The sequence below is a fragment of the Diceros bicornis genome, unplaced genomic scaffold, assembly GCF_020826845.1.
Source record: "Diceros bicornis minor isolate mBicDic1 unplaced genomic scaffold, mDicBic1.mat.cur scaffold_67_ctg1, whole genome shotgun sequence".
NCBI lineage: Eukaryota > Metazoa > Chordata > Mammalia > Perissodactyla > Rhinocerotidae > Diceros > Diceros bicornis.
Window position 1 is genome coordinate 1,384,244 of NW_026691553.1, and position 22,088 is coordinate 1,406,331.

At 60.8% G+C, this 22,088-nt stretch overlaps 2 protein-coding genes across 4 annotated transcripts in view; one reads left to right on the plus strand and one right to left on the minus strand.

Annotated features, from left to right (window-relative positions):
- Nucleotides 1-22,088, plus strand: part of SCAMP4 (secretory carrier membrane protein 4) — a 230,835-nt gene that overhangs the window by 98,859 nt on the left and 109,888 nt on the right. The window lies entirely within an intron of this gene.
- Nucleotides 709-21,396, minus strand: MOB3A (MOB kinase activator 3A). Of its 2 annotated transcripts, none has more exons than XM_058537646.1 (4): nucleotides 21,273-21,396; nucleotides 8,745-9,296; nucleotides 5,622-5,824; nucleotides 709-2,162 (listed from the first exon to the last, which is right to left on the minus strand). In XM_058537646.1, the coding sequence occupies exons 2-4, from the start codon at nucleotides 9,163-9,165 to the stop codon at nucleotides 2,133-2,135; spliced, it is 654 nt and encodes a 217-aa protein (XP_058393629.1). In that variant the 5' UTR covers nucleotides 9,166-9,296; nucleotides 21,273-21,396; the 3' UTR covers nucleotides 709-2,132. The 2 variants fall into 2 exon arrangements, with proteins under 2 accessions (XP_058393629.1, XP_058393628.1); XM_058537645.1 differs by lacking the exon at nucleotides 21,273-21,396 and adding an exon at nucleotides 15,969-16,175.

Genomic DNA, 22,088 nt, shown 5'->3' on the forward strand with positions numbered 1-22,088 from the left:
TCTGCCTTCCACGGAGCCAGTGCGCCCTCTAGCGGCAAGGAGCCACGCACTGGGCTCAGAGGTCCCAGGGTGGCCCACCAGAGGCTCGGTGTCACTTCGGTGTCCACTAGGGGCCTCTTCCCGATCTACTCCTGCACGAGCACAGGCTGCAACCCAAAAATCCTGTCGGCCCCTGGAACCGTGACATTTCACCCCTGAGTCAGTAATCGATCCCATTTTTCACATACAAGAAAAAAGTCTTGGGCTAAGTTCATCTTGAGTCCTGGGTCACAGGCTACTTGGTAACGGGCTGGAACAGAAAACACCCCTCTGTCTTTTCCCTCCCAATCTACTCTTCTGCACTCCGTTCAAAGTTTTCTGGAACCTTCTTTTACATAGCAAAAGGCAAAGAGTTAAAATTGTGTTTGGTCAAGGCCAAAAGTAAGTCATTCCAGACAGAAACGGGAGAGTGACACAGACGCCTCCCTCATGGCGTTTCCACTTTGTCCCAATCGTCCCCCACCCTGTGCCCCAGGAAATTCTAATCCCACCGACATTCTGTGCATCTGTTTCTCTGTTTGGGCCGCTTTGGCGGGCCACACACCATTGGGACATCTAAGATTTCCTCACCCCTTGGGGACGAGGGCATCCCAGTGACAATGGCAGGGATGTGTCCCAATGCCAGGCCCTCCTGCCAGGAAAATAGAAATGACAACCAGCAGCCGCGGGTACAAAGATGGCACAATTTATTCTGAGGTTCATGTGGGAACACCCACGGGCACAGGAGGGTGGGCAGGGGGCCTTCCCTGTCCCACAGTCCGGGCCACCTTCCCCGACCTGGCTGGGCTGCGGGAACAGCAGGTGACCCTGGGGGACACAGTGGTTATGGCCTTTGGTCGTGGTTTTGCATTTAAAAGGAGCTACATTCGATCAATGGTTTTTGGAAGTCCTACAGGGTCCATCTCCCTAGGGCTCTGAGCTGGACGCCAGTGGTTCTGGAAGGACGGAGGCCGAGGTCACGTTAATTGCACTTGGTCGGTGTTGGTGACGGCGCCCCTCTCGTCTGCGAGCATCCCAGACGCCCAGAGTCAGTGTGGTCCAGGAGGGAAGGGCTGCCACCAAGAGGGCCTCTGAGGATGCTGTGCGGGCAGGACACAGGGGCAGAGGGCGGCTTCCTGTGGTTACTTTGGTGTGGCCCACGCGGAGCCCCGGCCACATTTCCCAATGTTGCACAGTGGGGACAGTGCTGGGATTTTGGTCCAGTGACCAGGGAGGGCCACACACACAAAGGCTTTTGATATAAAGTAGGCAGGCAGAAAAGAAAGGCCGAGTCCAGCTACATATTAGGCACAAGTCAAAGACCCCAAACTCGGGGGCGCGGCGTTCCCGGGGAGATTCATCCGGGGTCATTCATAACAGAAAGGGGACAGTTTTCTAGAGGGACTCACTATTTATAGGTAAAAAACTTATTCTCTTAATATCTGAAGGCGGTCCTTGGTGAGACTGTATAAAAATGAGATCTTTCATGATACACGAAGGGGCCACAGGAAACCCGGGGTGCAGGCGTGGGGAAACCCGGGGCGGGTGAGCCAAAGGTTTGGAGGAAGAGAGGAGGGAGGGGAGGAGGCAGGGCCACAGCGTACCTCTCATGAAACAGGCCCGGGGCTGCCGGGGAGCAAAGGGGGGGACGGCGGCTCGCAGGCCCGCTGCCTCGCTGACCCGGGCCCGGCCTCTCCCCTCCCAGGCCCAGCACGACAGGCCCTCGGGGCCGAGGTCGTGGCAGCCACCGGGCCGCCCCGAGGTGGGGCAGGGAGAGGTGGGGCAGAGCTCCAGCCGCCCAGGGCCAGCACGTGGTTTACACACAGAGTGGTTTTCCTGTTGCTCACAGCACACAGGATCAGAGTTCAAGTTCAGCGTCCCCTTGTTCCTGGACAGCCACGGAGACAGAGCTCAGGGAGGCCGGGCGCCAGGGTCCCACGGCTGCCACCCGGGAGTCAGAGAGAGGACTTGACCCCGGCGTCCGTGGAACATCGACGGCACAGAGCGCACCCTGACGCTGGGCTAGAACACACGGGTCCATGTTCCCGAGACGCGGCCCTCGAGTCGGGGTGGCCCCCTGGCACTGCCTCGGTGACAGCGGGGCCGAGGGGCTCTCAGTGGCACATCCGTGCGGTCATTTCTTTCTGTTAAGAAGAAGCAGGATGTCAGGCATCGACGCGAGAGGTGATGGAAATCGGAAAAGCGGGGGATTCAGTCTCAAGGGACCAGGGCCTCCTTTAACGCCAAACCTTAGAGAAAACGGAACAGACAGCAGCACACTCTGGCCGGGGGCGGCAAACTATTTCTGTGAAGGGCCGGATGGGCAATACTGTGGGTTCTGGGGGCCTGATGGTGTCTGTCTGGCTGCTCAGCTCAGGACTGAGTGGGCCTGCATGCCAACGAAACTTTATTCACAAAACCAGGAGGTCAGCCCAAGGGCCGCAGTTTACCAGCCCCTGCCTTGTACATCTGATCAGACACTGGAAGGAAACTTCTAGAAAGCAGCCTGGAAATAAAGACGAATACCCTTATTATGACCTTTATGTGGTCTCAGCCTTGGAAATCTGTCTTCACAAGAGATGACTAACAAATGCAAAAGAGCTGGGGGCACGACAACACCATGTCACATCCGACTCCTTACATAGGAACAGCTGACCAGATCATGACACGGCCCGTTTCACTTACAGAAGACCGTGGGGAAAGTCACGAACTCATTACTTTATTCCCCAACTGTCTCCAGAAAGAACTCTGAGCATCAACACGGGAGAAATGACGATGGGATTACGACACTAAGTTAAAAAAAAAGCAAGCAGATCACAAAACTGCACACTGCAATTTTTAGTATTTGGTAAATAATATAGCGAGGTGAGATTCGCATAAAATTAACCACCGTAAAGCAAATACTTGGAGGTATTCACATCCACGACGGTGTGCAACTCCCACTTCTATCTTGTTCCAGAACATTCCATTACCCCAGAGTAAAACGCCTTCCCCATTCAACATGTCTACTATGACTTTAACTCCGGAAAAATGTTGACTGAAAAATGAAAAAGTTATGTGAAGATGTTTTTAGCCATTTTTAAAAGTTGTAAAAGAACAGCCTTTCCAAGACCGCACTCAATGGAGGGATCCACCAGAAAGAAGGCCGCATGGTGCCCAGGGCCCTGTGAGGAACCCGTGAGGGGACCCACAGAGTCACGATCTTAGTCTCCCCAGGAGCAGACCTGCAAGCCCGGGTCCCGCCCAGCCCTGGATCATTCCAGCATCTCCGACCTTGGGGAAGATGCCCAGAGAGGGGGACGCAGGCGCTCCCAGCCCCCCGTGAGGACCCCGGGGGCTCTGAGCACCAGCCCCAGATTCTCACACGCCCCACCTGGGGATGTTTGTGATCCTCATGAGCAGTGGTGGGACTGGTGGGCCCCGAGAGAGCAGCCACCTGCGCCCTTTGACCTCACAGGTCCTGCTCAAAGCCCAAAGCAGTTTGGGGAACCCTGTGCTGCAGCTGGGGAAGCATCGGGTGTCCACCACGGATCGGATCCCAAGTCCCTGCCCTTGTGATGGGGGTCCCCAGTGAGCCACTCTGGCCACCTGAGTCGTCCCATCTCTAGGGTCGGGTCAACGCCAACCTACTGGCAAATCCACGGGGAAAGTGGGTTTGTGGTTCTCAGGGGCTGGGGGAGGGGGAGTGACTGCTAATGGGGACGGGGTTTCTATTTGGGGTGGTGGAATGTTCTGGAACTAGATAGAGGTGATGGTTGCACTATATGCCAAGTGGACTGTAATTTTAAGTTATCAGAATTTAACTTCAATTAAAACCAATAAATCATTTCTCGCTCTCCGGCTCTCCAGGGAGATGGGGACGCCCAGGAGGCTGGCCCCCAGGCCGATGGGCCTTCAGTGTGCGTTCAGTGTCCGCGGGGACTCAGTTTTTCCCCCAGGGAAAGGGGGGCAGCTGCAGGAAGGGGCTGCATCTCTGTGTGGCAGCCCAGGGATGCCGGGCCTTTGCTTCTGGTGGGGTTGGGGTGCTCCCATGGGGGCACCCGCATGCCCAATGCCCACCAGCGGGGATGGGAACAAAGAACCCAAACCAACCCCGCGGGCAGATCCCATGTGCCAGGCCTGGAATTGAAGCGACCCACTGCAGACCGATCACCAAGTTGGGTGTCCGAGCCCTGGGGACCCCAGCCCGCAGTGCCTGACCCCCCGGAACCCGCAGTATGCCCCCCGCCAGAGCCCGTAGTGGCCCCCCCCCCGGAGCCCGCAGTGTCCCCCCCCCAAGGAGCCCGCAATGGCCCCGCCCCTCCAGGAGCCCGCAGTGTCCCCCCCCCCCCCGGAGCCCGCAGTGTCCCCCCCCAGGAGCCCGCAGTGTCCCCGCTCCCGGAGCCCGCAGTGTCCCCCCCCCCCCCCCCGGAGCCCGCAGTGCCCCGCCCCCCGGAGCCCGCAGTGTCCCCCGCCCCCGAGCCCGCAGTGTCCCCCCCCCCAGCCCGCAGTGTCCCCCCCTGGAGCCCGCAGTGCCCCGCCCCCCGGAGCCCGCAGTGTCCCCCGCCCCCGAGCCCGCAGTGCCCCCCCAGGAGCCCGCAGTGTCGTCCCCCCCCCCAGCCCGCAGTGTCCCCCCCAGGAGCCCGCAGTGCCCCCCCCCGGAGCCCGCAGTGTACCCGCCCCCCGGAGCCCGCAGTGTCCCCCGCCCCCCCTCCCGGAGCCCGCAGTGTCCCCGCCCCCGGAGCCCGCAGTGCCCCCCCCCCAGCCCGCAGTGTCCCCGCCCCCGGAGCCCGCAGTGCCCCCCCCCAGCCCGCAGTGTCCCCGCCCCCGGAGCCCGCAGTGCCCCCCCCCAGCCCGCAGTGCCCCGCCCCCGGAGCCCGCAGTGTCCCCCCCCCCCGAGCCCGCAGTGCCCCGCCCCCGGAGCCCGCAGCGTCCCCCGCCCCCGAGCCCGCAGTGCCCCCCCAGGAGCCCGCAGTGTCGTCCCCCCCCCCCAGCCCGCAGTGTCCCCCCCAGGAGCCCGCAGTGCCCCCCCCCGGAGCCCGCAGTGCCCCCCCCCGGAGCCCGCAGTGTCCCCCGCCCCCCCTCCCGGAGCCCGCAGTGTCCCCGCCCCCGGAGCCCGCAGTGCCCCCCCCCCAGCCCGCAGTGCCCCCCCCCAGCCCGCAGTGTCCCCGCCCCCGGAGCCCGCAGTGCCCCCCCCCAGCCCGCAGTGCCCCGCCCCCGGAGCCCGCAGTGTCCCCCCCCCCCCGAGCCCGCAGTGCCCCGCCCCCGGAGCCCGCAGTGTCCCCCGCCCCCGAGCCCGCAGTGCCCCCCCAGGAGCCCGCAGTGTCGTCCCCCCCCCCCAGCCCGCAGTGTCCCCCCCAGGAGCCCGCAGTGCCCCCCCCCCGGAGCCCGCAGTGCCCCCCCCCGGAGCCCGCAGTGTCCCCCGCCCCCCCTCCCGGAGCCCGCAGTGTCCCCGCCCCCGGAGCCCGCAGTGCCCCCCCCCCAGCCCGCAGTGTCCCCGCCCCCGGAGCCCGCAGTGCCCCCCCCCAGCCCGCAGTGCCCCGCCCCCGGAGCCCGCAGTGTCCCCCCCCCCCCCCAGCCCGCAGTGCCCCGCCCCCGGAGCCCGCAGTGCCCCACCCGCTCACCAGCGGCTCCAGCTCCTTGGTGTCGATGAGGCCGAACTCGCGCACGAAGTAGTAGAAGTGCTTGTAGCAGGTGTTCACGTGCGCCTCGGAGCCCATGTGCGCGATGCGGTCGAAGTGGTGGATGTAGACGTGCACGAAGACGCGGAACAGCCGCGACAGGATCTTCTTCACCACCTGCAGGAAGTTCTTGGGGAACGGCGTGCCTGCACGGGCGGGAGGGCACGCTCAGGACCGCCGCCCCGCCCCGCATCGCGGCCTGGAGCTGGCCAGGCTCAGAGAGGCTGAGACGCCTGCCCAGGGTCACACAGCCTAGTCCCCGTTCCTCCTGAAGGCCGGTGTCCGCTCGGGGGGAGGCGCCTGGTCTGTCCCCTGTCTGCAGGACTGCAGCTCCCCTCCTGCAATGACTCCTCTCGGCTGCTTAACAATATGCGTGGGACGGGGCTGAAGCCTGCAGGTCAAGCCCACCCTGGCCGGCGCTCCACGGCAGTCCACCCTCGCCGGGAACGCGCCCAGAGCCACATCCCTTCGACCTTTGCCCAGGCCCGTGTGTGAGCCCAGAACATTCCCTCCCCACCCTCCCCACCTGCGTCTGGCCAGCTCTGGATCTGGCTGGGTCTGGCCCCTGGGCTGCTGTATTTCTAGTTACATTTATTTTCCTTCAGAGAATGGAACAACCTATGAAAACATTTTCTGCTGTTTGATATTTTTCAGTTGATATATTTCTCTCTCTCCATCTCAAGTACGTTTTTAGAACATCACTTTAATGTGAATGTGTGTATCGTAGCTTAACTGCAGGCATACGCCACATTGCTGTTTCTTCTCCTATTCTTGGTGTTAATACTTTTTTTTTTTTTTTTTTGGTGAGGAAGATTGGCCCTGAGCTAACATCTGTTGCTAATCTTTCTCTATTTTGTATGTGGGACGCTGCCACTGCCTGGCTGCCGACGAGTGGTGTAGGTCCACATCTGGGATCCGAACCCAGGCCGTGGAAGCGGAGCGTGCCCCACTTAACCACTAGGCTGTGGGGCCAGCCTCTCTTTCTTTCTTTAATTGTGGTAAGATACACATAGCACGAGAGTCCCTCGACAGTTCATAACGTCAGGTACAGTCACAGCACTGGGTGCCCCCACGTGCTCCCTCCTGCCACCCCCGCCAGGACCTCACGTCCTCTTCGTCCCACAGGACCGATGGAGCCACGTGTTTACGGGATCCAAACAGCACCATCAGATGGGGCGCTGGGACCAGGACAGACAGACTGGCCCTGTCCTCACAAGCTAACGGCCCGGTGGGGAGGACACAGATGTCGCTGACTGCGGGGAAAGCCAAGGTGTGTGAGGCACAGGCTTCCAGAAGATGGGAACCCCAGCACCTAGACGGCACGGTGATTCGGGGCCTGTGGTCGGCTGAGTAACAGCCCCAGAAACGCCCAAGCAGGTGCCCGGAGATCCCCGTGCGGGAAGGCTCCCCAGGTGACGTCTGCGGCCAGACCGGGGACAGCCAGCCCCGACACTGGAGGGTCCAACAGCGGAGCCCACACGGCTGCCCACCGCCGGGAAAGGTCCGAGACGCCGAGACCAAAAAGGCTCTCCATGACGGGCCACGCCTGCCCCGCGTCTTCCCAGATGCCGCCCTGCTCGCCCTCCGTATCCGGGACAGAGGATTCTCAGAGCGTGACGGCTCGTGGTACTCGTATTCCGGCCGCTCTCGGCGCCGTGAAGGTTTTTGTGCTACGGGGAACAGGGCCCAGGGCTCCTGGGGGACTAAGTCTGCGGAAGGTTCGTTCAGCATCAACGAGGCCTGAGTTTTCTCCGCTGATCTCACGCCGTCCTTGAAGACTTTTGAAAGCCAGGTGGTGGGACAGTCCCCTCAAGGGGTGGTGATCCCCGTGCACTAGGGTCCTCGAATAGTGGTTATAAAATCCGAGACAAGAGCAAGCCCACAGCAGGCAGAGAAAGGCAAAACGGAGCGCCTGGCTCGGCACCAACCTGCGGGACCCAGGCCTGATGCCGACGGCCCCTTTCCGCCCTCTCCTGGGAGAGGAAGGTGCCAGGGCCACCAAGAGCGATGCTGGGTGAAGGGGGGGCAATACACAGCAGCCAGCCTAGGAGAAGGGCGTAGAGATGGAACCTTCCAGGACTTCCCTGCCCGCGCTGGCGACGATACTCTCACACACGGGTCGCCAATCCGGCCCACTGCCTGCTTTTGTAAATAGTTTTATTGGAACACAGACCCACCCGTTTGCTTATATGGTGTCCTGGGCGGCTTTCGGGCTACAACGGCAGATCTGAGCAGTCGAGACACAGACCGTCTGGCCTGCAAAGGTGGAAAGATTTACCATCCGGCCCTTCATGGGGAAAGTCTGCCGACTCCTGGTCTAATGTGCGGAGCAAACCGGGCAGGTTTTCCTCACAGTTCTGGAGGCCAGAGTCCCAGTAGGTCTCCGGGGACTGAAGTCAAGGTGTTGGCACGGCTGGCTCCTCCTGGGGGCTCCAGGGAGAAGCTGTTTCCTGCCTTTTCTGGGCTCGTGACCCCTCCTTCTCCCATCGTCTCATCGCCTCGGCTCTTCTGTGTGTGTTGGATCTCTCTCTGCCTCCCTCCCATAAGGACCCTTGTGATAGCATTTAGGGCCCACCCAGATATTCTAGAATAACTTCTCCACCTCAAGATCCTTAACTTGAAGCAAGACGTGGTGCATCCACACAGTGGAATATGATGCAGCCATGAAGAGGAGTGAGGCCCTGACACAGCCACACCGTGGATGGACCTTGAACACACGATGCTCAGTGAGAGAACCAGACATAGGAGGACACACGGTGTGTGATCCCATTGATGTGAAAAGTCCAGAACAGGCACATCCACAGACAGAAAGTGGGTTTGTGGTTGTCAGGGGGTGGGGGGAAGGGGATGGGGATTGACTGCTCACGGGGATGGGCCTTCTTTTGGGGTGACGGAATGTTCTAGAATTAGAGGTGGTGGTTGCACAACTCTGTGAATGCACTACATGCCCGAGCCTGGCTGGTCCCTTCTGTTCTCCACGTGGCCCCCCAGAGTGCTGAGGCCCCTCCCCGGTGCCGGGTGCCTCCCCAACCCCCCCCCCCCCCGCCCTGGGCCCACCCAACTCACCGACGTTGGTGGGGAAGACGTCCTCGTTGTTGATCTGCACCTCGATCCAGTCCATGAGCAGGTCCATGTACCTGGGGGCCGACAGAGCGGTGGGCTTGCGGAACTTCTGCTCGTCCTGCCAGCGGTACTCGTACTTGGGGCCGCCCGACATGACCGGGCAGGACTGCTCGGTGCAGCCGTCGCTGATGGTGCCGTAGATGAGGTTGACGCGGTTGAAGAAGTCCACCACGTGCACGGCCACCCAGTCGTTGAGCTCCTCGCCGGGGGGCAGCTGCACGGCCAGCTTCAGGTCCAGCCCCGCGTTCAGCGACGCCTGCGCCTTCTTGTGCAGCTCAAAGCGCTGGGTGCCCGGCTCGAACTTGCGCTTCGGCCGGAAGGTCCTGTCCTTGTTGAACACCTGCTTCAGGAAGGGGCTGGACATCGTGGCCACCCGCCGGCCCCGCACACTCCCTGGCGACGCCTTCTCGGAGACAGCCCGGGCAGGACGCGTGCGTCGGCCACAGACCGAGGGGCCACAGGCAGTTCACGGCGCCCCCGGGTCTCTCCTGAGATCTGGAACACAGAGAGGGAGAGAATCGTCACCCTTCCTGGAAACGCTGTTCTGAAAACACGGTGGGCAGATTGGGGACGCTTCCAGGACTCATGGTTTTAAGTTTCACCAAAAAGGTGCCAGTTCCTCAGCGGACAGGTCTGCCCCGTGCCGTGTCCCGACGGCCAGAGCAGAAGACGCTGAGACAGGGCCCCCACAACCCGGACCAGCGGCGTTCTCCCCCGTGCCCGAAGGCTTTCTGTACAGTGGGAGAGAGTGTGCTGAACTGCGCACAGGGGCTACGGGGACACAGGGCGCTGAGTGGCGGCCTCCACAAGATGTCCACATCCCCGGAACGTGCAAATGGGACCGTATTTGGAAGAATGGGCTTTGGAGATGCAAACAAGTTAAGGATCTTGAGATGCGCCCATCCTGGATTATCCGGGTGGGCCCTGAATGCAAGGATGAGCGTCCTTATAAGAGAGGACACCTAGGCCGGCCCTGTGGCTTGGTGGTTAGGTGCGCGCGCTCTGATGCTGGCGGCCCGGGTTCGGATCCCGGGCGCACACCGACGCACCACTTCTCCGTCCATCCTGAGGCCGAGTCCCACATACAGCAACTAGAAGGATGTGCAGCTATGACACACAACTATCTACTGGGGCTTTGGGGGTAAAAATAAATAAATAAAATCTTTAAAAAAAAAAAGAGAGAGGACACCTAGACACACAGGGAGACAGAGGCTGAGATGGGGTGACGTGTCTACAAGCCCAGGGACACCGAGGACGGCCAGCACCACAGGAGCCGGGAGGGACCGGGGGCAGATGCTCCCTCAGAGCCCCAGAAGGACCTGGCCCTGCGACAGCCTGACTTGGGCTCTGGCTCCAGAACTGGGAGGACCACTTCCGGTGGCTTCTCTGTGCTTCCCTGCGTGTGATGTCCGAGTCTTGTCACCGGATTAGGGCCCGCCTTAACCCCGTGTGACCCCACCTTACCATCCTGATGGCATCTGCAAAGACCCTATCAACGGTGGGCCTGGACTTTGGGGCGCACCGTGCACCCCAGGACACCATCTAAGAGCCTTGACGAGCCTGCCTGAGTCTTGTCCATGCCTACATGGGAACGAGACCGCCGCTGCCGCCCGTTTCCGGGGACGAGGCCCCGATCTCCTGCCTGCTCTGCCCCCTCCTCTGTGGGTGGGGAGGGTAACAGACTCCATCTCAGGGGGCACGAGGGTGAATCAAGCCCCGACACACTCTGGACACAGTCACCACGTCATACTCATGGTCACCATCGCTCTGCTACGACGGTGGTGCCGCCCTTATTCTCCATCTCCGGGCCCGGTGGACGTGCCCTCCTGGGAGCGTGGACCCAGCCGGGACAGAGGGGAGGGTGGGCGCCGTGGGGCGGCGGGGTCTCTGGGGAGTTCACCTTGGGGGGAAGCCGAAGAAGGAGAAGTCGGCGGAGAGGAAACGGAAGCAGCGCCTGGGCCCCGCGCCAGGCCCCCACGTGTGACGAACGCCCATTATAATACCGTAACACCCCCACCCTCCTTTCTCTGCTGAAATCCCGGGAGTTCGGGTCTGACCTGTGTGTGACCTGCTGGCCCACCCCTCCAGGCCGAGTGCGCCATGTAGCAAAACACCACAAACTTCCAACAGCCCAACTTCCTCATCAGAAAGTTCTAGATGGCCCGCGTCTGCAATGGGCTTCCCATCTCCATCTGCAGGGCCCAGGGCTGCCCCCAGGGAGAGTGACCCGGAGGCAAGCATCTCCGGTCAGTTTCAGCCATGGGGGAGTGGGCGCCACTTGGAATGCACCGATGACAGAAGACGGGTGCAGGTTCAAGGCCACGCCTCCCCGGCCCAGAGTCCCCTCCCCGAGTCCAGTCTCCGAGATTAAGACGGAGTAACTGGAGGACAGATGGCGGCGAGGTGCTCAGGGTTCCAGCCGAGGGTCCGTAAGAGCTGCTCACGGCTCTGCCCCCTCCAGAGCCGAGTCCCCCAGGGCCCCGGCCTTCGAGAAGGTGCCTCTGGAACTATGACCAGCCGGGTCTGTCCCCTTGCTGGGGTCAGAGGGCAAAGGGCAGCAGTCGGCCGTGGTTCCTCAATGTGCCCCTCTAGAACACCTCTGCGGGGGAGGCCAGGCTCTGCCTGCTGGAAGCCTTCGATTTCATTCCAGAGACCAGATCTATGGTACAAAATGCTTCAACTAGTATTCTCACCCCGGGCTGACTCTGCCCCCAGGGAGCAGTGCCGAGGGGGAGACCCTGGGTCACGTGGTGTGAGCAATGCAGACTCTTGAGTCCTAAGAATTTATAAAGAAAGAGGTTGGTCTGCCCTAAGGAAGCTGGTTCCCTCTGGAGCGCTGGAGGAGTGTGGAGGCGGGACGGAAAGGACGGGCGCAGAGGAGCGTGGCGGGGGCGGGGGCGGGGGGGGGCACAGCCTCCACCCTCAGGGCAGAGTGACCCCGCCTCCTTGCTCCCGCCTGTGGCTGCCCAATGCGGGGCTGCTCCCTGCACCGCGGCCCCAGTCCTGGCCCCTGCCCCGTCCTGCCCGCAGTCCTCCCAGGCTGCTGTCGGCCATGTCCTCAGGGTGTCCACGGGGACCCGCTCACAGATGGCTCACAAGTGTCTGCTGTGAGAAAGCCTGAAGAGGCCCTTCCTGCCCTGGTTGGGGGGGGGGGACGGGGTGGGCAGGATGACAGCCCCAAAGACGTCTCCATCCTGGTACCTGAGACCTGTGGACCTGTCACCTCACATGGCAGAGGGGACTTTGCAGATGGATTAAGTCAAGGCCCCTGAGATGGGGGATGACCCTGGATCCCCGGGGCCCAGTGTCATCACAGGGTCCTCATCAGAGGGAGGAGGAGGGTCAGAGGCAGAGAGAGACGGGAGACGCTGCGCTGCTGGCTGTGCAGACGGAGGAAGGGGCCCCGAGCCCAGGACGCGGCGCCTCTAGAAGCTGGAACAGGCAGGAGACGGTTCTCCCTGGAGTCTCTGGGAGGAAAGGCCTGCCCACACCAGGATTTAGCCCAGTGGGACCACGTCGGACCCCCGACCTCCAGGACCGTGAGATGACAAGTGGCTTTAGGCCTCGAAGTCTGTGGTCACTTGTCACAGCAGCTGCAGGACACTCAGATAGAAGAGGAGACAGTAAAAGGAGACAGTAAAAGGCTACGCAGCTCATCCTAACAAGCACCGGGCAGAGTGACTTGAGTGACTTAACTGTGTCACCCGGGCCCAGGTTCCACGTGGGCCTGGGACCTTCCCCAGCTTTCGGCTTCGCTGACGAGGCCGTCCGTCCTCTCCGCTGGCAGGCGAAGCCCGCCCATCCTTCTGGGCCCCGCTCACGGGCACCGTGGGTGTCGGAAGGTCGATTCAAGGCTGCACGGACCGTGCAAATGCAGAAGCTGAGCCACCGGGACGGAAGAGCCAAGCGAAGACAATGGGGCCAGTGGGACAGGAGGATCCCCAGCGACAGGGGAGGGGACCTCCTCCCTCCACGAGGATGGCCGTGACCAAAAAGGACAATCACTAGTGCTGGCGAGGACGTGGAGAGGTCGGAACCCTCCTGCGCTGCTGGCAGGAGTGTAAAATGGGGCAGCCGCTGTGGCAAACACTCTGGCAGTTACCAGACCACAGAGTCACCATCTCACCCAGAAATTCACGCCTAGGCACACAGCCGAGAGAAGGGCCGACACATGTCCACACAGAACCTGTACACCCATGTTCATGGCAGCACGATTCACAACAGCTAGAACGGAGAAACAACCCAACTATCCATCAACGGATGATGGATCCACAACATGGTCCATCCACACACCGGAGTATTACACAGCCATGAAAAGGAAGGACGCCCTGGCACAGCCACACCGTGGGTGGACCTTGAACACATGATGTTCAGTGAGAGAACCAGACACAGAAGGACACACGGTGTGTGATTCCATTGATGTGAAATGTCCAGAACAGGCACATCCACAGACAGAAAGTGGGTTCGTGGTTGTCACGGGCTGGGGAGGGGGTTGGGAGTGACTGCTGATGGGGACAGGGCTTCTTTTTTGGGGTGATGGAATGTTCCAGAACTAGATAGAAGTGATGGTTGCACAACTCTGTGAATGTACTGAAAACACTGACCTGTACACTTTAAATGTGTGGAGTGTACAGTATGTGAATGCTGTCTAATAAAGCTGTTAATTTGAGCCTCACCCCGGGCTCGTCAAGGAACAAAAGACGCCTCCCTCTGGGGCTCAGACTGAGGCAGGCGTTACCTGTACAATCTTGGCTTATGGTGAAATGCAACACAACTACGGAAAACTACACAAAAGCACAGGTGTGGGCAACAGTTTGTCACAGGGTGAGGAAGAGCCACGTCAAGCCCACGCGGGGACGAAGCTCGAGGCGACCTGCACTCTGGAGTGAGGCCACGGTGCCTTCACTTCCTTCCCCAATGCCAGCCCTGGGGCCATGGCTGCCGTTGTCACTTCCTGCCACCATGGTTGACACCCAGCTGGGCACCTTACAGTCACCCACGAGGGAAATGGTACCCCTACTTCACAGATGGGAAGACCGAGGCCCAGACTGGGTCTTCCCCCAGCACTGTGGGGCTGGGTCACTCTCTGGGGGGCCATCCTGGGCACTATGGGGGTGGAGCAGCATCCCTGGCCCCACCCACACAATGCCAGGAGCTCCCCCAGTGTGACAACCACAGATGTCCCCAGACATGGCCCTGTGTTCCCCAGGGGCAGAGTCGCCCTGAGTGAGAACCACTGGGTTAGAAGATAGTGACTCAGTGCTAACCAGCTAATGATCAGTTGTCAGTGTTTCAAACCACTCGGCTGGTAGAGGCAGGAGCCGGAGATGGACCCCTGGACCGCGTGGGTGAAGCCCGGTCCTTTCTGCCAGGCCTCGCGCCTCCGCCACACACACCTCTCCGTTGTTCGGTTTCCATCCGTCTAATCCCAAATCCCCCAAATCCAGTGCCAGGCGCCCCCCAGGCTGGGCTGCTCCCCCTCCGGCCCGTCTGCACTGCCCGCACAGCCCGGCGTGGGTGTTCCCTGGTTTCGGTGGGCGGGCACGGCCGCAGGCGCCCAGGCCTGGAGGGTGGGAAGGCGGCACCTCCGAGAAGGGAAGGCAGCTGAGAGCAGGGTGCAGCCACAAACGTCCCCCCGCCCGCTTCTCTCCTGCCATGGAGGGACCGGACGGGGGCCCAGCCTCAGACGCCCCAGGAAGGGCGGATGAAAAGAGGCTACCTGCCCCGACCCTCTGTCTCCGAGACTGGCCACGTCCCCTGGGGCTGGGCAGCCCAGGCCCCCTCCATGCCGTGGGCGTGTGAGCTGGGCACGCCTTGTGGTGACCCCACGACCCCCCACCTGTGACTGCTCACTGCCCAAGTGGCCTGCGCACCTGCCCAGACGGTTAATCTGCACACCAAGCTGCTCTTAGGCCACTCTGAGTGCAGGCCAAGGGATGGAAACTCCCCGTGGGCCAACAGAGAAGAAAGCTACCTTCTCCCCCACCCACCGCCTGATTTCTCCCCCGCCCACCACCTGATTTCTCCCCCGCCCACCCCGATTTCTGCCCCGCCCACTGCCTGCTTTCTCCCTCACCTACAGCCTACTTTCTCCCTCACTCACCGCCTGATTTCTCCCCTACCCGCTGCCTGATTTCTCCCCTGCCCACTGCCTGATTCCCACCCTGCCCACTGCCTGATTCCCACCCCACCCACTGCCTGATTTCTCCCATGCCCACCGCCTGATTCCCACCCACCGCCCCCACTGCCTGATTTCTCCCTTGCCCACTGCCTGATTTCTCCCTCACCCACTGCCTGATTCCCACCCACCGCCCCCATTGCCTGATTTCTCCGCGCCCACGGCCTGCCAGGACCGCAGGGACACTTCCTCATACGCGCTCTTGCTTCAGCCTCCAGACGCCTTTCCGCTCGGGCTGAGTGTAGCCCCGCTCTAGCAACTAGAAGATGAAGCGGGCGTTGCACCCCACGTCCAGCTCAAGGGGTGAGCCTGGCCTGGCCACAGGGCCCCCACAGCTGCCTCTATCTGTCGCCTCGCCTCCAGGCTCCTTATCTATCCCGCAGCTAACTTTCCAACCCTAAGGGAATCCCGACAGAGAAAATTACAGCCCGTTGGCGCCCGGGTGCTGCCTTCTCTTTATTTCGGGCCCTCTCCAGGGATGGTTCTGGGAGTTGAACCTCCGACCGTGTCACCTGGAGACACGCGACCTGTGCAGGCAGGAGCTGGGCCTCCAGGCGGGCGAGGAGGGCCTCGGGGGCCGTGACACAGGCTTTAGGAGGAGCCACCTGCCCGGCTGAGCCTCAGAAGGTGGCGGCCCCCGGGCCCGTCCGGGCAGGCCGACAACTTGTCCTGTTCACACCCTTCATGCCACGGACCGGACTCACCCCAGGACAGTTCTGGAGACGGCGAGGGCCGGCGGGGCCTGCGAGGATCCTCCCCGCCTGTCTCTCTCTTCCCGGAAAGTGGGAGGATTTTTTTTTTAAGTGGAAGCAATGATTTTCTGAAAAACTTCCTGGATGGGCCGAGTTCCCATCAAAAGCAAACAGCTTTCCATCAGAAACACACACATCCCACAGCCAAGGGGTGGCCGGCCACCGGAAATCGCCTTTTCCTTGAGAAAGGCTGCAGGAGGCCACGCGGCCCGGAGACGCCCCCCACGTCCCAGTTACCGTCTCTGGGTTCCCGGCCCTCGGCTCTTCCTAGAACACCTCCAAGGACGCGTGGGCGGGCTTCTCGAAATTCAGTGCTAAGGGCTCTCCTGGCTCCCCGGCTCTTCCCGAAGAGGAGATGTGCGCGGCACTTAGAAACTTCTAGAGTGACACAAGGTAAGATGACAAAATTCCCCTGCCCCCATACACACCCAACCCTTCTTTTTTTTCTGAAAACAAAACAAAACACAGTTCCTCTAAGCAACCGCCTCGCGTGACCCTCCTGGAGAGGTGCAGCCGCGCTCGGCCCTCGCCACTTCCTTCCGGTCGCTCCACATCCTGCCTCGGCCGCTGACATCGCCAGCGCCACGGGGACGCTGCCCGGAGCTCGGGGGCACTGGGGGGACAGGCCCCAACCTCAGAGGTTGGTCCAGTATGTTCTAGAGCAATGTGTGAACCCTGGATCCCGGGCGGCAGCCCAAGTATCCGGCTGGAAGATGCTCGCGGCCCACAGCTGTCTGCCACCACCGAAATGTTTATTTTTAAATATCGCGACCGCTCCTTGTGCGGGGAAGGAGCGGGGAGCCGCCCGCCATCCTGCAGGGCACACCCGGGATGCGTGTTCTCTTGGTGTTTGGACCTCGGGTCTCGGTTTTCTGGTGAATTTCCCCAACTTGTATGAAGGCAGGAAGTAAGGTTTGTGGGGGCCACTCCAGGCCAGGTGCTGTCGAGGGGATCCCTCTGTTCCAGCCCTCCTGAGAGTTCTTCTTTTTTTAAATTGAGGTATAATTCATATACGGTACATTCCACCCTATTTTATTTATTTATTTATTTATTTATTTATTTATTTATTTATTTATTTATTTATTTATTTATTTTGTGAGGAAGATCAGCCCTGTGCTAACGTCTGCCAATCCTCCTCTTTTTTTTTGCTGAGGAAGACTGGCCCTGGGCTAACATCCGTACCCATCTTCCTCTACTTTATATGGGATGCCGCCACAGCATGGCTTGACAAGTGGTGCGTTGGTGTGCGCCCGGGATCCAAACCTGGGCTGCCAGCAGCAGAGTGCATGCACCCAACAGGTACGCCACGGGTCCGGCCCTCCACCCTTTTAAAGTACATAATTCAACAGTTTTTAGTAAAATCAGAGAGTAGAGCAACCATCACCACCATCTAGTTCCAGAACATTCTCATCACCCCAAAAGACCCCCGTGCCCATCGGCCGTCACTCTCCGTTCCCCCGCTATGGGTTGAATAGAGTCCTCCAAAATGACACGCTCGAGTCCTGCCCCCTGGGACCTGTGAACTGGCTTGTCTGGAAACAGGCTCACTGCAGGTGTCCTTAATATAGGTGAGGTCACACTAGAGTGGGGGCCCTGAGTCCAGCAGCTGGCCTCCTCATAAGAAGAGGGAGGTCTGGACAGAGATACGCAGAGAAGATGGGCGTGTGACGACGGAGGCAGAGATCGGGGAGAGGCGGGAAGGACCCTCCCCGGGGCCTGAGAGCTGCGAGCCCACAGCGCACAGAGGCGGGCCTGGGATCCGAACCCGGGTGTCCCCGCGTCCACTGCCTCCACGCTGCCGAAAGAGAGCGGGGTTCCGGGGGGCCTACACCTGGAGGAGAACTCCGCGCCTCCTCCCTCTCCCTCGGTTCACCCCGGGGGCAAATACAGACACCCTGTTCGACAAAACTGCATCACCCGGGGGTGGAAAAGAGAAATGTGAGCGAGGCCATCCGTGGTTGTGGTGTCTGCCACTTAGGGGACACGCCTCTTCCGTCTGAGGACCCAGCCCGGGGATGTGTCACTGACCAGAGGCCCGCGAGTCAGGAAGGGTAAGTCACAAGACACAGCCCCAAGCTCTCCCGCCGGCTGTCCATGCCTCCCATTAACACCAGGACCCTCGGGATGGGGCCTTGAGTGGGCACTGACCCCAGTCTGAAGGGGGAGGGGGGAGGAGTCACTGCTCTGAGCACCGGCCACCGCGGGCCAGGCCCATCCACTCACGGACCACAGTCTCCTCGGAGCTGGGAAGAGCTCGCAGCTATAGCCGTGGGTCTCATCCGGGTGGTCCTGCCCCGGGGCTGTGGTTGTCACACTGGGGGTGCTCCTGGCATTGAGTGGGTGGGGCCAGGGATGCTGCTCAGCCCCCCCCAGTGCCCAGGACGGCCCCCCACAGAGAATGACTCGGCCCCGAGTGTCCTGCTTGGGACTCAGGAGCCGCCGGAGTGACCATCTCTTTCCCAGAATCCGGTTTCTTAAGTCAGATTTGCCCTTTCTACTTAAGAAATCCGAACCTCGAGATTCCAGGAAATCAGCAACAGGGTTCCCCAGCGGGGGCACGTCTAAAACTTCCCGGAGGGAAAACCCGAGTTCCCGGCCGGCCGCGTGGGGGATTTTCGTTAAACTTCCGTCTTATGAAGCCCTGGAGACCAGAGAGGAGCTCCCGGAAGGGTGATTAACGGCTGGCTTTTCCAGAACTCAGTGGGCTTCGGGGCGTTTTTACATATGAAACGGACAGCCTCGCACTTGGTTGGAATCTGAATCACCTGAAAAGTTCAGGAACTGAAACAACATTTCTGTGAACCCCCTGGGGGACTAAAATAACCACTTTTGCCTTTGCTGAGAGAGAGACAGGAACTTAGAATCCAGCTTGTCACAGGTATTTGGGGCGCCTGGAATGCGAACCCCGCGCTCGCCTCTGCGAGACATTTAACGATGATAAAGACACACTCTCTCCTTCAGGGAGGTTCAGATAAGCAGCAAACCGTCAAGGGCCGGCCTGCTGGCGCAAGCGGTTAAGTGCGTGTGATCCGCTGCGGCGGCCCGGGGTTCGCCGGTTCGGATCCCGGGCGCGCACCGACGCACCGCTTGTCAGGCCATGCTGTGGCGGTGTCCCATATAAAGTGGAGGAAGATGGGCACGGATGTTGGCCCAGGGCCAATCTTCCTCAGCAAAAAGAGGAGGACTGGCAGATGTTAGCTCAGGGCTGATCTTCCTCACAGAAAAAAACAAACAAACAAAAAGAAGTAAGCCATCAAGCCAGGAAAAGACACGAGGAACCGTAAACACACGTTACTAAGTGGAAGAGGCCAGTTTGAGAGGGCGACACACTGCAAGTCCAACTCTGGAACATTCTGGAAAAGGGAGAACTACAGAGACAGTACAGGATCCGTGGTTTCCAGGGGTCGGGGGAGGGATGAATGGGCGGGGCACAGGGGACTTTTACGGCAGTGACACTACTCTGTGCGACACCGTGACGGTGGATACATGACATTATGTATTTGTCCCAACCTACAGAACGCACAACACTAAGAGTGAACCCCAGTGTCAACCGCGGACTCTGAGTGACAATGACGTGTCCATGGAGGTTCATCCTTGTAACCAATGTCCCGCTCTGGTGGGGGACATTGATCATGGGGGGGCTGTGCATACATGGGTGCAGGAGGTATATATGGGAATTCCCTCTTCCTTCCCCTCAGTTACACTGTGAGCCTAAAACTGCTCCAAAAAAATAAAGTCTATTAAAAAAAATTATAGCTAACACTAATTCATCAATTACGACACACCAGCATTTGGCTAAACCCTTTGAGTAGCTCACCCCACTGAAGAAATAGCTGAAGCCACAAACAGGAAGCAGAAAACGACCAATCCTATGGAAGCAGGAGCTGCACATATACGTGTGGAAAGAATCAACGCCACGGAAGGTGCTAGAAACATAATGTGTGCCACATGTGTGACTTCAAATTTTCAGTAGCCACATTGAAAAGTAAAAAAATGAACAGAAGCAGGTGAAATTAATAGTAATAATATATCCTATTTAACCCAAGAGCACCAAAATATCATTTCGACACCTAACGCATATAGAAAATATTAAGGGGATATTTTGCCTTTTTTTTTTTTTTTTTAACACACCGAGTCTCCGGGACCTGGTGTGTATTTTGCACTTGTATAGTTCATCTCAATTCGGACCAGCCACGTTTCAAGCGGTCACTAGCCACGCGTGGCCAGCGGCCGCTGCACTGCTTGGCTCAGCTCTAGAGAGTCGAAGGAGAGGGAACACGGGAGCGACAGGACAGGTGCTGTTGGAGGTGGGTTTGGATTCAGATCCTGGGGACGGGGCTATGCCTTGCTGGGGGTGAAGAAACAGAGGGCGCTTTCCGGGAGGGAGGGGAGACACAGGTGCCCTGGGGTGAGGGCAGGGGCAGCCGGGACTTCCCCTCGCTGTGTTCCCACTCCACACCCAGCACCCTGGTTCAGTGAGTCCTGATGACAGACCCTGAGGGGTTACACACGTGGGGAAGTGATCACTCAGTCCTTAAGATGTCAACTCCGGGGGCATGGGGGCTCAGGGCTTCCAGGAGGCTGCAGTGCCCTGTCCTGACGGGACCCTTGGCGCCACCCAGGGCCAAGTCGGTGAAATGGGCTAACATGATGAGTCCCTGAACTTCAGGTTGGGTGGAGAGAGGAATGAGGAAGTGGCTGGAGGGGCCCCATGTAACAGAACCAAGTCGGAACCCAGAAGTGCAGGCCGGCAGGTGGGCTGTGAAATATGCACCAGTGCACTGTGCATCGTATGTCAGAATTTGCTCAACTGCATGTTTTGAATGTGTGCAGTCGACTGTATGTCAATTAAACTTCTATAAACTGTAAAAAAGGATGCAAGGGGCTCAGAGAGAGCACATGTGTGTAAAGACCGGAAGACTCTCACCCCCAAATTAACAGCGGCTCTGAGACTTAGTTTTTGCTCTGTGACTTTCTGGATTTTCCAATCGGCCACCTTCCCTTTTCAGCGACATTTTATAAAATACAGGGACGTTTAAAGCAAATGCAAGCCCTCCAGCCAGGGCAGAGAAGGAGCTGTGAGGTCGCGCAATGGGCAGTACTGACCGCTCCCCCCTCAAGCCTTCCCAGTGCTCAGTGACTCTGGGGACCAGGACACAGGACGCCTGCCTTTAAAAGGCCCGGGTCCCCTTGGCTTGGGGGGCCCTGAAATCCTGCGACTTTGGGTCCCAACCAGGAGGCGGGGGTCCTGGTGATGGTTAGTGACAAGACCTCCCGCCGCCCGCATTCGGTCTTCCCGACGGATCGGACCTCCCGCCGCCCGCGTTCGCCCCTCCCGACGGATCGGACCTCCCGCCGCCCGCGTTCGCACCGCCCGACGGATCGGACCTCCCGCCGCCCGCGTTCGCACCGCCCGACGGATCGGACCTCCCGCCGCCCGCGTTCGGTCCTCCCGACGGATCGGTCCTCCCGCCGCCCGCGTTCGGTCCTCCCGACGGATCGGTCCTCCCGCCGCCCGCGTTCGCCCCTCCAAGGACCCACCTGCCGCCTCACGCTCGCCTCCGTCCTCCGCCCTCGGTCTCCGTCCCCGTCCCCGTGCCTGTCCCCGGGTCGCCCGCCGGCCCCGGCCTTGCCGCTCACCGCGGAGGGACACCGCGCACGGCCCGCCCGGCCCCGCCCGCCCGGCCGGATCTACTTCCGCTACAGGCGGAGGCCTCCCCGGAAGCGGAGTCGGGGCGCGGACGTCTAGATCAAGGGGGGAGCGCCCAGCTGCCGCGCTCTCCGTTGCCTGGCAACCGGGGACGGGCCGTAACGCCATTGGCTGGTGCCCGTGGCTCGAGGCCTGAGGGCGGAGCTTGGGCCGTGCTGGGACCGCGGGGCGGGGCCTCGAGCAGGGGTCAGTCGGGGAGGAGGAGCCTGCGCCGGCCGTGGGCGCATGCGTGGGGTGCGGTCTGAGGGCGGGGCCGAGCCGTGGGTGGAGTTTCCTCTGGGAGTGGCGGCTCGTGGGCGGGGCCTGGAGGGGGAGCCGGCGCCGTCAGTTGTCCGTTAGTGGGGCGGTGCGGGGGCGCGGCCGGGGCCGGGGAAGGCGCCGTTGGTTGGTCGGTGCGAGCGGAGGGCGTGGCGCGCGGGCGCCGTTGATTGGTTGGCGGTGGAAGGGCGTGACGAAGGGGCGCCGTTGGTTGGTCGGCGCGCGCGGAGGGGCGTGGCGCGGGGAATGGCGGTTGGTTGGTTGGTGCGCGCGTGGCGCGGGGGCGCCGTTGGTTGGTCGGTGCGCGCGGAGGGGCGTGGCGCGAGGGCGCCGTTGGTTGGTCGGTGCGCGCGGAGGGGCGTGGCGCGGGGCGCTGTTGGTTGGCTGGC

Bases quoted from the DNA above. Each gene is read 5' to 3' on its own strand.
- MOB3A (XM_058537646.1), bottom strand. From the start codon at position 9,165: ATGTCCAGCCCCTTCCTGAAGCAGGTGTTCAACAAGGACAGGACCTTC. The intron at 5,825-8,744 runs GTGAGTTGGGTG...CCGCCCGTGCAG, and splicing joins CGTCTTCCCCACCAACGTCG to GCACGCCGTTCCCCAAGAAC. The intron at 2,163-5,621 runs GTGAGCGGGTGG...TCTTCTTAACAG, and splicing joins CCAAGGAGCTGGAGCCGCTG to AAAGAAATGACCGCACGGAT.